Here is a 14,748-nt window from a genome sequence, read left to right as displayed (position 1 = left end):
CAAAAATGTGTAATCTTGTGCAGGCAACAGAAGCCAGACACAGTTCTCAAATTCTTTCAATGTATGCATTTTTATTTGGAGACAATGAATGTATAGTATTGTATATGTATAACATTCCCAAGTGTGTTAACACATTTCGATAATAACAAGGGTTTACAAAAGAGATAACTGGATTTATTCATAAAAAGCGTATGATACTGTCTAGAGGAATATTGCATACAAAATAAAAAACTGTATACAGCATCAAAACTATATAACTGTACAAAAATAATCAAAACAGCACGCATGCAACATTGAGCCTGACTTGCGTTTAAAAAAGTATAGACCTACTTGTTACATCTGTACAAGTAGGCATGGCTATAGGGGCCTATTATGATATTAAACCCCCATGTAACATTTAACTGCATGACAGATATGTCTGTAACAGATTCCGCTTAAACTGCTCTAATGTACTGCAGTACTTCGGCATTGTGGTATTCTTTTTTAAGCGTCCTGTTACCTTGTCGGAGTAAAAGGTTAACAAAGCGGAGTTTATAGTTCCAAAGTGCACCTCTAAAATACCCAACACTAAAAATGCTCCTATAATTAATGATTTGTGTTAATCCAATCAATTTAATTTATTTCGTATACATGCGTGTCAATGTTTAAATTCTGCAAGTAATGCATGCCAGAGGCACATCTTTTCAATAAAAGCTGATCGTCTTTTCACTTCTCGGGTTACAGAGCCTTTTCCAACCTGTCTGGGGAAACTGGCTCCACATAAATCACGAACAGTTAGAAGGGAAAGTAGTCATCTGAAGTCAAATCCTACATTTTACTGAATGTTATACCTTTATACCTAATGTATGTTATAGCTATACAACCCCTTCTGCCCCGTCGTATGGTTTTCATTATGCCGAGGGAAAATTCAAGTCATTATAATCAAGTTGCTAATCTCCCCTATTTATGTCGAGTGCACTGATGATTATTGTTTTGAAATAAGGTGATTATATTTGTACAGGCAATACAAACGTTACAAAAGTTACAATCCTGATTCATTCTTGAAGATACAAAGCTTGTTCTGTTTGAAAATGTGCGCTGCTAAAGGGGTCTCCTTTATGTTGGTTATTTACAGGTGACGTTTGGAATGATTGAAAGCATTTATAGCTGTATGTCTCTGTATATTTATAATCCGCTGTTAAATACTTCAAAAGTATATGAAGGGGATGGAAAACGGTGGTTCTTCGTGTAAAAACAAAAGCGATCTGTGCAGCTTCTTATTTTTTCTTTCACACAGCATGCAGGGCTGATAGGAGATGAGCTCCAAACAACTTGTAAGGAATGCATGTCTTTATTGTTTACATTTCCATGTATATTTTTAAAAGTATAAACTACACTGTAAAAATCGAAGTGGATTCAAGAAAACACAGACCTTCTTTGTATCCCTATATTGAAGCAAGTGCAAAGGTCGGCAATAAGGATGATGGGGATAAATACTTTAAAATTATTTTTTTTAGCAAGAAACAAAACTTAATTGCACGAAAGACTATTTATATTAACAATGTCTTGCTCGTTTTATACAGGTGGAATTATTGTAATGCTCTCAGTAAATGTGCCTTTGTCTTTGAACTGACTTAACTGTATTTGTATCTATTTAAAAAAAAAAAAAATCTAAAACATTATAATAAAAAGTAAAATGTGTATAATTTGTGTTTCATTTTTAAATTTTTAACTTGATTATCTACAGTTTGCATTGATTTTTTTTTACAAAAACATGACAGACTCCAAACTTTTAAATAATCTTTTGTAATTATTATTATTATTATTATTATTATTATTATATTATTATTATTATTATTATTATTATTATTATTATTTTAAGAAACGAGTATTTACAAAAAAAAAAAAAGGTGCATTAAAAACAAAATGCACGCGGATACTGCCTCAAGTCCTAATTATATGTGAGCAGAAGAAAACGGCAATGCGCACTCTTAGAAGAAATGTATTAAATCCATCCATCCATCCATTATCATTAACCGCTTAATCCTTTACAAGGTCGCGGTACAAATGTATTAAATGTAACACAGTTCTGAGTTCATACAGGGACAACACAATTTTGTGTTGAAATGAACAAATCACCACACAATAATGTATCATTTTAACAAGTCTATGTGGCTAAATGCAGTATTGTGGAAGAAAAGCACGTTATTGTGTTGTTAATTTTAACACAAAATTGTGTTGTCCTTGTATGGATTGTGTTAAACTGTGTTGGATTTAACACATTTGTTCTAATAGTGGATAAACCTGCAAGCCGCTGAAACATATAAGTTATTCACAGTTTATTAAACAGCTTTTAGACCAGAGATTGTGCATATAGAACCGTTTGGGGAGGCAAACCTTCCCAGACCTAGACCATTCGTACTAGCACCTTATTTCTAAAATGTACATGAAAAATAAAGTTTGTTCAGTTAAGATCGAAACATTTTAGTAAGTATGTACATGTAAAAAAAAAAAAAAAAAAAAAAAAAAAAAACTCTTATTGCCCTGTTTAGCAACATTCGCAAACCGCTGAGGCAATCGCAAAACACTTTGCGCATAGTTAGCACACCGGAATCGGGAGCATGTGCAGGCAAACAGACTTTGCTTACACATCCTTTAGCAACATGTGTTTTTGTGACCACTCGGCAAGTTAGCGTCAGTGCTTGACATGGGCTGAACTTGGGGAGTGTCCTCATTTAAATAATGTAGCGATTTAGCAAACTATCAGCAGCGTTAGCGTTTCAGTAGACCTGTGAAAACCAGGTCTAAAGTGTGCGCAAATTACATGGTCGACTAGAAATACTGGTGAAACTACCAGGGAAGCAGGCAAAGAAGAGGGGGCAAAAAGAGAAATAAGAGAAGTATGCAGTGCACACTGGATTGATGTGATATTTTATAATGTGATACTCTGTAATGTGATACTCTGTATTTTTGATTCAATTGTATAGTCGCCCTGGCTAAGGCTGGCTACTAATAAATCAATAAATAAATAATTTATACGTTGCCAGACAGAGAGTGAAGAGGGAGACGTTCCCAGATATTTAAAAGTCATCTGTCTTTTCTGAGCCAGTCTGACAAACAATAGATGCAGCGATTTTGCCTCTAAAGACAATCACTGACATCTGCCAGCTGCTTCAGACTGACCTGGAAGGAGACATGCGGAGAGCACACTGCTTGTAGCACTAAGGTACGTGCACTAACACAGAATATATACTTCTATGTAAATCGTAAGGGGACCTATTCTATCAACATGCAAGTAGTGTGTGATCTGTGATGCAAACAACTACATCACACATGTGTATGCAGACTATCGTTGCTCCGCTCATGACTTGTTCATCCACGCTAATTCGCAGGTGGCAGCAGCTTTAAATGTGCTGGTGCTGCAACTGAACGAACATTTCGAATCCTCAAAATGTGAATTGGATGTCTCTGAGGGAACACTACAGCACACTCCTCAGAAGGTTAGCAATATCACCCTGGCTTCTTGTGTTTTACGCAAGCTGCACGTAATGGATGTTGCAATCACAGAGGAAAGATTACAGGGTTTGAGTGAAGCAGATGCTGAACTTGAAACACCAGAGTAGATTGCAGATGCTGCAAGTGTCAGGCAGGTCAGACAAATCCTTTTAGACAGGGGTTCATAGGTACGCATGCGGACCAATTTAAAAAAAAAACGGATTTTGTTATTGTTGTATAAGATTCAAATGCGTACCATCAGCATATTGTTTTTAACTGGAACACATTTAAACAAAGGCAGTGACGGTGCTCACGGTCAAAAGGTAAGCGATTCATGCCAAACTTAGGGAAAACTCCTGAGTGAAAATGTTTCTCTCACCCATTGCTCGCTCGCTCAGCAAGTGAAAAATATGTAAATTAATTCTGCATATAGATTACTACTTTTATTTCGTAAGTATTCTCAGACGCACAGGTCCTCTTAAAGGGAATTTTGAATCTTTACTGGTTGTAACATTACTCTCCAACTGTGCTTTGATTGGCTGGGCGCATGATTCGCTATTTGATATGCGTTAGCCCAGGCATGAGACTCGATTTCTAATCTGTCTCAGCACTTCGCAAACGCAGTCATGTTTGCCCTAGCGACGCTGCTGCGCACATATGTTCTTACTTAAATGTTTTAGAATGTAAACGGAACACTATGCAGCAACAGTAAAGCGGATGATTTACAAAACTAAATCTTATTTCCACGTGTATTTTAATTATAACATTTTTATAACGATATAACGATACAAGGTAAGTTATCAAGCTTTCAACATAGTTTTAAGTTGTTTTAAAAAAAAAAAACACGAGAATAAGGTACAATAAAAAAGTAAAAGTAATATTTGTTTACCAAAACACACATTAGTGTTGCTTACAAATACTTTAAGATGTACTTTTTTTTTTAAATGAAGTCTGTGTAAACAAAGTAAACACATAATTACTTAAACATTGATATTGGCTGTATTGCAAAATGATTTTATCTTTGGACTGCAGAATATTTCTTTGAAATATTTTTTGTTAAAATCATCATCATCATAGTTTTCATTGTAAAACACAAACGAAGCACAATACTGACAGACTCAATCGTACTTGGTAACATACCTTATCAGGAACAGTGTTTTCATTATTAGGCTGCTCTAACTCAAAAAAAGCAAACGTTCATGGCACATTTGTATAAACCGAATGTCAGGTTCCCAAAGACAACTTCTATAGTCAGAACTCCTGCAGTCATTTACACAAGATATACATCTCATTTCACTTTAGACAAAGTGGCTCAGAAGTCACTGGAAAATGGGATGAACACATTTATTAATGAATCAACATTAAAGTTAGATACTGTTCAAACTCGTCCAGTGGCATTTCATGTTTCAAATTAAAGTGTAATTGTGTTTGCCTAATAATACATGTGTTCACGGATTTCAAACATTAAAGCTAGATCACAGGCTGCTATTTTAAGTCAATGACTAATCAGTATGTGATCATTTATACGTCAAAAGCCTGTTCAAGCTTTCACATGCGGTATAGGTATTACTGTAGAACACTTATTTAGTAGACTCTTTTATCCAAAGCGACTTAGAGACTTGAGGGTGAACTATGCATCACAATTGCTGCTGCAGAGTCACTTGCAATAGGACCTTGGTTTTAAGTCTCATCCGAAGGAGGGTAAGTGACTTGCTCTGTGAGTCAGTGGTTGGGATTGAATCTGGAACCGCCTGGTAAATGACCCTTTCTTTAACCACTGGACCACCAAGACTCCATAACACATATCATAAGACAAACAACTACTAAACTAAAAATAAATCTGACGAATTTGTCAACTAGTTGAATGATAAGTAATATTTACACCATCCATTTGTAATGTAATAGATGTTAGTGGATTAACAGAAGCAGCAGAATAAAACATGCAAGGCATCAAACATGAACAACTAATACCTATCAACATTTATTTTGTACAACCTCTGACTTTAGCCAACATTTTTGTTTAAAATGCATGTAAAAAGTCTGTAAATAATTAAGTACAGTGCCTTAATTGCTATCAAGCAATTTATTGGTAGTCCTAACTTTTGTATTTGTTGCCAAACTCAAGATGCCATCATTGTTGTGACAAGGTCCGTAAACGAGATGCAATTCTAAATACCCCCTCCCAAAGATACTGCAAGAGTTATTATAGAAACACAAATAAATAAACCATAATACAGGTGAAATAATGTCTAACAAATGCCCATGAACCATATTACAATTGAAGGGTTCCCAAGATAAAAAAAAAAAAAAAAAAAAAAGCAAATCACCATGCTCTACACCCACAGTATGCAGAATCATTTATTACACCCATCCATCAAATTCAGGATGTCAGTTCTAAACCTAACCAATCGGAGCGCTCAAGAAACTGGAGGAAAATGAGGCAACCACAATCTACATTCTCAAATGCTGAAGAACACAATTCAATACCAAACTTCATCATAATTGAGAAGCAGTTGTCAAGATACATTGTATAGTCATTCAAATGTTTGTGATGTATGTATGAGACTTCCATATACTAGCAGATGGAACAGGAAGATGTATGGAAGAGTTTACATTCAGTATTTACACACATTCATCTTTGTATCAAATATTAAATACAATATATAACTTTCCACCACCCCCTGTACAAAACAACTGACAAGCAAAACATTGGTGGATGTGTGTGTAAAGCTTGGTTGGAAACAATGTTAATGAAAATAGTTTGGATTGACCTTGTTTATATTCTGTGATTACAGTACCATCAGAAAACCCTTATTCAGAGCAGTTTACATTGCACCATAACATAGATATATTTTCATGTGGTATACTGCCTAAATGTGTAAATGTGTTTCTTTTATGTATGACATGGAATTTAACTTTTACCAAAAACATAAAAAAGAGGGAGATACCCGCAGGCTCCTTGCATCTGCCAGTATTGCTGACAGCGACAGTGAAAGTAAGAGTAGCCTAACTTTGTCAGTTTCAGACACCTCTTATGAATGTGAATCATGTAGTGATGGATCTGATGTACAGAGAGAAAACAGGGATTGTGTCCCGTACCAATTGGAGCTTTATGCCTCTCAATCAGAAGGGTCAAACTCAGAAAGAGACTCCAACAACACCAACGCAGAAGGACCGGAGTGACAGCAGACGTCCACGAAGAATCAGCGTCTTGGCAACACGGAATACTACGCTTTTTAATAAATGATGGATACTCCCTGAATGTTCATAAAATATTATTATTTTAATATAGGTTTATTTTTTTTAATTAATTCATGGTTCTTAATACTATATTTCACTGACAGTTTATTGCAGCATTGACATACTAAAAATCTCTGAGCCAGGTTGCTTATTAACCAGTTTAGAAACTGAAACTGCCGCACAAATGTCACCTTGCTTCCATTATCAAATCGCATGTTTACTTGGTTATTAAATAATAGGAGTCAAAAATCAAACCACAACTATCAGACTCTCCTCCATCTAAAAAATAGAGGTTGGCTTAATTGTCAGAAATATATACTGCAGAATGGTCATTCATTAAAAGAACTCTAGTGTCTGAGACACTACTATGCAAATACTGTGGCAAAAATGGTGGGCATCACTCAAAGGTAAAAAGAAACACCAGCAAAAATACGCCAAATCTAAAAATAAATACAAATTAATCTCTGCCATCATCATCATCACAGGTCTTTCTTCAAAACTATCTGGCGGAAGATGCACACTATATATGTAGGTGTACTTCCAGTTTGACATATTGCACTTCGCGCAGGCTGTTTTAACTTTTCTCTCATATGTGCTGCATTCTTGGGTCTTTCGGAAAACGGTGAATACTAATATTCTTTTGTTCGTTTGCCTGATTGAAACAACCAGCTACAACACAAATAAGAAGCATTTAAAAATGGGTATGTCTCCGTGAATGTCATTCTGTCCTTTGTTTGCCTTCTCCCTCTATGATGTCACTACCGGGTATCCTGAGGCTGCTTCAAAACAGAGACAGGAAGTTATGCCCATCACATTAAAATTTTCATTCTATTAAAAAACTGTATCACTGCCAACAATTTTAAATCTTGTTTGGGAATCTTGTTAGTCATACATTATACCCCCACCACCCTTCTCATATTGTGCAGGTGGACCCTTCATTCTTCAGCAGCTTGCATTTCACAATGCATACTAAAATTCTGTGATTTAGTGTCTTCAAAATATTGCTCCTTTGCAGAGTCACAGAGCTTACTGTCCTCTGCTTTCCTCTTCTCCACTTGTACTGCTGCTGCTGCAGTCTTCCTTTGCTTGGTCTCCAGTCTGTGCGCTGTTCCCCTCCCCATTCCCAGACTGAGCTTCCTGCTGCCACAACAGCCTCTCAACCTCAATCTTCAGCTCTAGCCTCTCTCATCTGTCTCCATCTCCAGCAGCATCATGAGCTCCTCCAGTCTGTAGGCTTTGCGCAGCTCATTCTGCTGGATGATGGTGTACAGGTGCTCTGTAAGCTGCTCCTTCACATCCATCTTCTTGTGCAGGTCCAGCTTCGCTGACACATACTCCACCTCTGCCTTTTCAAAACGCTTCCTGGAAAGAGAACCCAAACAATACAATAATAAGTCACAGACTTAGACATGCATCTTAGAACTAAATAACTGATTTGTTTATATTTTCCTTTTATTTATACATTAGCACACATTTCACCCACTTTTTTTACTCTTCCGCTGCTTGTAAAAACCTGAAGGGCTTCTTGTTTATTAAAAAAATGGAACACTACTCCTCAAATAAATAAATAAATGTTATATATATATATATATATATATATATATATATATATATATATATATATATATATATATATATATATATATATTGTAACAGGGAGAGATCTGTGCTGACTCTGCTGGCGTGTTCACGGGCTGCAGGAAGAGGGCGACAGTCGTCCAACAACCGCCTGTGAGTCATGGCAGTGACACGGGGAGGTGGGAAAGTGGGTGTGTGGACTTTCCCCCTCTCTGAATGGCTGAGAGGCGAGTCTTGGCAGATTGCTAGCCCTATAAAAAAATGCTCTGCTGTTTCCTCAGGTCTGCCCACTTAGACGCAACGAGAGTGCGGAAGCTCTGATCCAGGACCGTGAATCAGGCGAAACAAAGAGTTGCATAGCGAGACAGAGAGAGCGGGGAACCCTTGGGCAGACCCCAGCGTATTGTGACAGAACAGGCTAGTTAGCCTACAGAGTAGGACGGTGATCCGGGTCGTGCGGGTAGCGACGACCGGGATAACGCTGCCGAGTGCAGCACCTTTTATTTGTAGTTTTATTACTGTTTTATTTTCCCTTGTTCTTTTCGCCTTCTGTTTTCATTATTATTTCTTTGAGCACCTGCGAGTGCACTTGCTGTTCACGTACCAGCTGTGGTATTTCCGTGGTGCTGTCTATCATCGTTGATAGGCAGCCCACGGTCAACAGTGCCCTCTGCCGGAAAAAGCAAGAACTGTTTGCAAATAAAACTGGGCACCCTGTGTGGTGTTTTCAAGTACACCTGTCTGTCTCCTAGTCAGTGAACTACCCACACCCCTTCCACACACACACACACCTGGAAAAAATTAAGAGACCACTGCAAATTTTTCTTAAATCAGCATCTCTACATGTATGGCAGCTATTCCATTCCAGTGTGTTGAATTCCAACACAGGCACACCTCATTCTACTAAATGAGGTACTGATTAGGGGATCACCTGAACCAAATCTTATTTAACGAGGAAAAGTATAAAAACCACTCCTGTGGTCATCACTATCCTCTTGCAATAGGACCAGCTGGATGGCAAAACAGTGCTAGTAGTACCTCAAAAGTAATTGGAATCAAAAAAATAACTATTGACCATGCCCAAAAGTTGAAAAGGAAAGTTTTGAGGGAGGAAAAGAAGGGTTCAATTCTGGCTTTACTGGCAGAGGGGTACAGTGAGCGTCGGTTGCTTCCATCCTTAAAATTTCAAAGATGGCGGGTCATAAGAACAAGGTCAAGCAGCACACATTGGGGACAACAAAGCTACAGACCGGCAGAGGGCGAAAATGACTCTCCACTGACCGGGATGACCGTCAACTCATTCGAATGTCACTCAGCAACCGTAGGATGACATCAAGTGACCTACAAAAAGAATAGCAAACGGCAGCTGGGGTGAAGTGCACAGCGAGGACGGTTCAAAACAGGCTCCTAGGGGCAGGGCTGAAGTCATGCAAAGCTAGAAAAAAGCCCTTCATCAATGAGAAGCAAAGAACAGCCAGGCTGAGGTTTGCAAAAGACCATAAGGATTGGACCGTACAGGACTGGAGTAAGGTCATCTTCTCTGATGGGTCCAATTTTCAGCTTTGCCAACACCTGGTCGTCTAATGGTTAGACGGAGACCTGGAGAGGCCTACAAGCCACAGTGTCTCGCACCCACTGTGAAATGTGGTGGAGGATCGGTGATGATCTGGGGGTGCTTCAGCAAGGCTGGAATCGGGCAGATTTGTCTTTGTGAAGGACACATGAATCAAGCCAAGTACAAGGTTGTCCTGGAAGAAAACTTGCTTCCTTCTGCTCTGACAGTGTTCCCCAACTCTGAGGATTGGTTTTTCCAGCAGGACAATGCTCCATGCCACACAGCCAGGTCAATCAAGGTGTGGATGGAGGACCACCAGATCAAGATCCTGTCATGGCCAGCCCAATCTCCAGACCTGAACCCCATTGAAAACCTCTGGAATGTGATCAAGAGGAAGATGGATGGTCACAAGCCATCAAACAAAGCCGAGCTGCTTGAATTTTTGCGCCAGGAGTGGCATAAAGTCACCCAACATCCATGTGAAAGACTGGTGGAGAGCATGCCAAGATGCATGAAAGCTGTGACTGAAAATCAGGGTTATTCCACCAAATATTGATTTCTGAACTCTTCCTAAGTTAAAACATTAGTATTGTGTTGTTTAAAAATGAATATGAACTTATTTTCTTTGCATTATTCGAGGTCTGACAACACTGCATCTTTTTTGTTATTTTGACCAGTTGTCATTTTCTGCAAATACATGCTCTAAATGACAATATTTTTTTATTTGGAATTTGGGAGAAATGTTGTCAATAGTTTATAGAATAAAACAAAAATGTTCATTTTACCCAAACACATAACTATAAATAGTAAAACCAGAGAAACTCAATTTTGCAGTGGTCTCTTAATTTTTTCCAGAGCTGTATGTATGTATGTATGTAATTGTTTAGTAGAGAATAGAATGATTCCTAATGTAGCTCTTCAGGGGATGTCATGTTGGGGGGCAGATTTACTGTCAGGAGGACAATCAAAAGAGACTACAGTTGAAAATTCTGTATGTTGTTCTGTGCACTGCAGTAGAAGGCCACGAAAAGTTTGGTAACGTTTCAGATCAACACACTAATGGAACAATACACAAATCTGCCAAGTCTTGTTTTAAAAAGAAAACTACAGCCCCTAGCCCATTTAAGTGCTTACAGTACCTTGCTTGGGAATACTCCCAGCTGGCTTGCTCAATGCGGCTGCGCAGAATCCCGATGTCATTGGACACCATGTCATCCAGCGTCTGCAGCTCCTTCTGGATTCGCTTCAGTTTCATAGCCTCTGCCTGTGTGCGCTTAGACCTACAAAGAAAATCAGTTTTAACTTTAGAACAATAGAAAAGAGTATTAACAATCAACATTTGTGTTGCTGACAATCTCATCTCCAGTCTCTTGTTCCATTAGTAATGTGCATTGCTCCTACCTTTCTGCAATGGCTTTTGACAGAACTGCCTTTTTCCGTTTATTCTTCTCTTCCATGAATCGCTGTTCCTGCTGCAGATGCTGCAGACGAGTTTTCTCTCTCCTTTAAGAGAACACCAACAGAATAGTGTGAACAGCGTTGAGAACTAAAACACAGCTTTACAATATAGAGCAGCTACAATGTTCTTATGCACCCTGCGACTAATTTCTTGTCAAAGTAAGACAGTAATTTTGATTTACCTATTAACTAAATTAATAGGATTGCCCTATTTCTTATATGTAGTAAAGTGATGGGAAGTCATGTATTTAAAAAATAAATCTGATTAACATTCAATAGTTTCAATTTGTAGGAAATTCAGTCTATGGCTCTATACATAAGGCCTATGAGAAAAGTCACTTATAACCACATGCCTTACATTTTTCAAGCAAAAATTAGCCTAAATCCTGACCCGCCTTAAACTCATAGACTTACTAACAATTCCAACTGCTGCTTCTCTGGTTCTTCAAAGGCTGGACACTTTTCTGCTTCTGTTCCTTGTGGTTTGGGATAGGTCAGGACTCGGGGCTCATTCTCCTGGCTCTTAGCTGTGTGAATGGCCTCCTTCTCCCGGGCTAGTGCTGGTGCTGATGCTTGTGCCTTCTGAGTAGAAGGCTGTGGTTTGGGCCAGGACAGCTGCTGCTCAGGAGGGATTGAAGGGGCTTCATTCAGCTGAGCTGCCTGATGCATGGCTCTTTCTTGCTGCAACTGCTGACGGCTCCTATTGGTCAGAGGTTGTCTTCGGCCCCGCACTGGGCCATTACGTGCAGGTTGTTCTGTGAGAGAACACAAAACAAATGAGCTGAGACTATCAAACAATAACTGGGCATTTTGGAATGTTACCATTAAGTTAAGTAATAAGACATACTGTAGGGCACCAGGCAGAAAATAAAATCATCCCAAAAGTAAACTTTGTGATGTTTACTTTTGTGTGCTTTCATAAGATACCAAATAATCATTACAGGCAATAAGACAGGACTCCTATGTACTTCATAGTAGACATGCCTCAAGTAAAAATATTTAACATTTCAGAGAACCACTTCCACTCTCACAGAAGCCCCAACATACAACCCTAATTGCAGAGCAATTTATTTGAAGTGTCTGACGATTTGACATGCATGTTGTGGATTTCTGTGTTTTGTTTGACATATATGCTACTATTTATTGTTTTACTGGTCACTGAATTGTGACAAGAATTTCCCTTCTGTTTAGTTCCAAACACAAGAATCCTCAATTAACGCAGGCTTCGCTTTAACATATTATCCAATGTTTAATCAGAAATTTAATAGCAGAATGTTATTATTAATACAAATCTATTGCCCAAAATATAATCAATTACATAAAACAAATACATACATACATTGATTGCTGCAGTACAAAGGCAGGTACTTAAATGTTAATGTTAATTAAAATACCCATCCTCCTAAAACTACCTTGTGTGGGCACGTATTGCATTACAGTGCTAGTGACACAGATTTTGTACAAGACATTTTGCACCACACAGGCGAGACTGGCAATGAAGCAAAGCCCTAATCAATAATTGTTCTAGTTTCCCATACCTTTCTGCTGCAGTCTACGAAGTTCTTCCTCTGAAAATCCCGCCCAGCCAGCCATTGCCGAGCCTCACAAGTGCACGACAAAATCCTTTAATCTCAACGACTAAAAAAATCATAAGCATAACTCAAAATGACTACGCTCTTTGCTTGCTTGCTAAGCAACCACCACAGGTACGTACAGGACCCAAACGAGGACCCCTATTGCAGTCAGGTATGAAGCCTGACAAAGCGATTGATTTACATGAATTGTACAACCCTAGATCAAAGAATATCATTCATAACAATTTAATATGTGGGTGGATTTCATTTTATTTTATTTTATTTATTTCATATCATATTTTTTACTGCGGGACGGGGGACGGGACGATCACGTGCTTCGAGCAGTTCCCATGACAACGGGACGTTGGCCGACATCAAAACCATTGTGACTTTCTTAGCATTTTCAGTTTACAAAACCTCCCGTATTTTGAAAAGTCAATGTTGACAGGTATGCATTTATTCATACAGTTTTCTGGTGTCAGCTTTTGAGGATAAAAAAGGAATTTACACGACTAGAAAATAAATGTGTTAGATGCTATTGTGAACATTTCCTAAAGAAAAAAATAATTACTATTTGATAACGTTTACCAAAATGTTGCATTATATCCAATAACATCTCTGACAATTTTGTATTTAAACTACACCCTTTATTCATGTTAAGACTTGCCAAGGTTATCTTATTAATGTTCTGAATAGTATGCACAATTACAAACAATTCAACAGCAACAACAAACAGCAACAACACAACACCATCAACAACAACAACAACAACAACAACAACAATAATAATAATAATAATAATAATAATAATAATAATAATAATAATATTAATAAAGTAAAAAGAAAGACGAAACTGACTATCGTCACATTTACGTTTCAACTGTAGGCAGAGTGTGTAGTTTCTGAATAGCTGGTATCCAGAGCGAGATGCAGCCTCATATTAGTTAATATAATAACAAGTTATTTAAAAACAGATGAACTCTTTTTATTTCTCTTTGAACAGGCATTAGTTTATATTATTGCTTATATTCTAGTTTATAGTCTTATCTGAACCATCTCTGTTATATTATGCTGTGCATCGTACAGTTTAATAGCGCTGTTTCCAATTCCAACACTCCCAGGAGATCTCACGTTGTTTTAAATTGGGCTTCGTATTATATTAACATCTGAACCGAATGGTGCAAGACGCTCTCCACCTATTTAGTACAACAAATACTAAAGTGAAATCATAACTAAGATATTTATAAAATGTGTTGTTTAGTACACATTATATAGTTACTGGATATCAACTAAGACAATTTTATTTAGGATTAGGGTTTGGCCTAATTAGTACCATAAAAAAAAACAATATCACTAAATAATTAAATCTTTAAGGAATGTTAGTAATAGCGACATCTGCGGCTGATTATGGTATGACACCACATGTCTGATCAATACCATGGCAATGAAACAACATTGCCTCTATTTTAGTACCTTACATACTAATTAAGGGCATTTCACCGTTATAGCTATAATACTAAACAGGCTTGAGAATGGGGTGGAATGTTCACACACTGCTGTGCAAAAGTCTTAGACATGTTACATTTTTCTACTCAGATGCATTATGAGCATCAACAATTTACTCAAAGCCTCCACTGGTGTTTTCTACTATTATAACAACCTTGACTTGCATAAAGAAGGAAAAACACTGAGCGAAATAGCACACACGATTCTCAAGGTGTGGTACCCGAAGCATAATCAACAAGTACAGAGAGACAGCTGTAATTCACAAACCCAGGACTGGAAGACCCAAAAAGCTGTCTAACAAGAGTGAGCAATACTTGAAGATAATATTGAATTAACAACAGAACTGGCGAAGGCACAGGTGTC

General features: G+C 37.8%; 1 protein-coding gene across 1 annotated transcript; it reads right to left on the bottom strand.

Moving 5' to 3' along the window:
* Positions 1-4,348: 4,348 nt before the first annotated feature.
* Positions 4,349-12,989, bottom strand: LOC121326441 (RAB6-interacting golgin-like). Its single transcript, XM_041269707.1, is given in 6 exon segments — positions 4,349-7,895; positions 7,898-8,076; positions 10,987-11,127; positions 11,249-11,350; positions 11,724-12,060; positions 12,844-12,989. Coding segments are annotated over 6 exon segments (969 nt in total). The 5' UTR covers positions 12,899-12,989; the 3' UTR covers positions 4,349-7,740.
* Positions 12,990-14,748: the final 1,759 nt, after the last annotated feature.

Source organism: Polyodon spathula, chromosome 14, assembly GCF_017654505.1.
Source record: "Polyodon spathula isolate WHYD16114869_AA chromosome 14, ASM1765450v1, whole genome shotgun sequence".
Classification (NCBI taxonomy): Eukaryota; Metazoa; Chordata; class Actinopteri; order Acipenseriformes; family Polyodontidae; genus Polyodon; species Polyodon spathula.
This window is presented reverse-complemented; position numbering and strand designations above follow the sequence as displayed.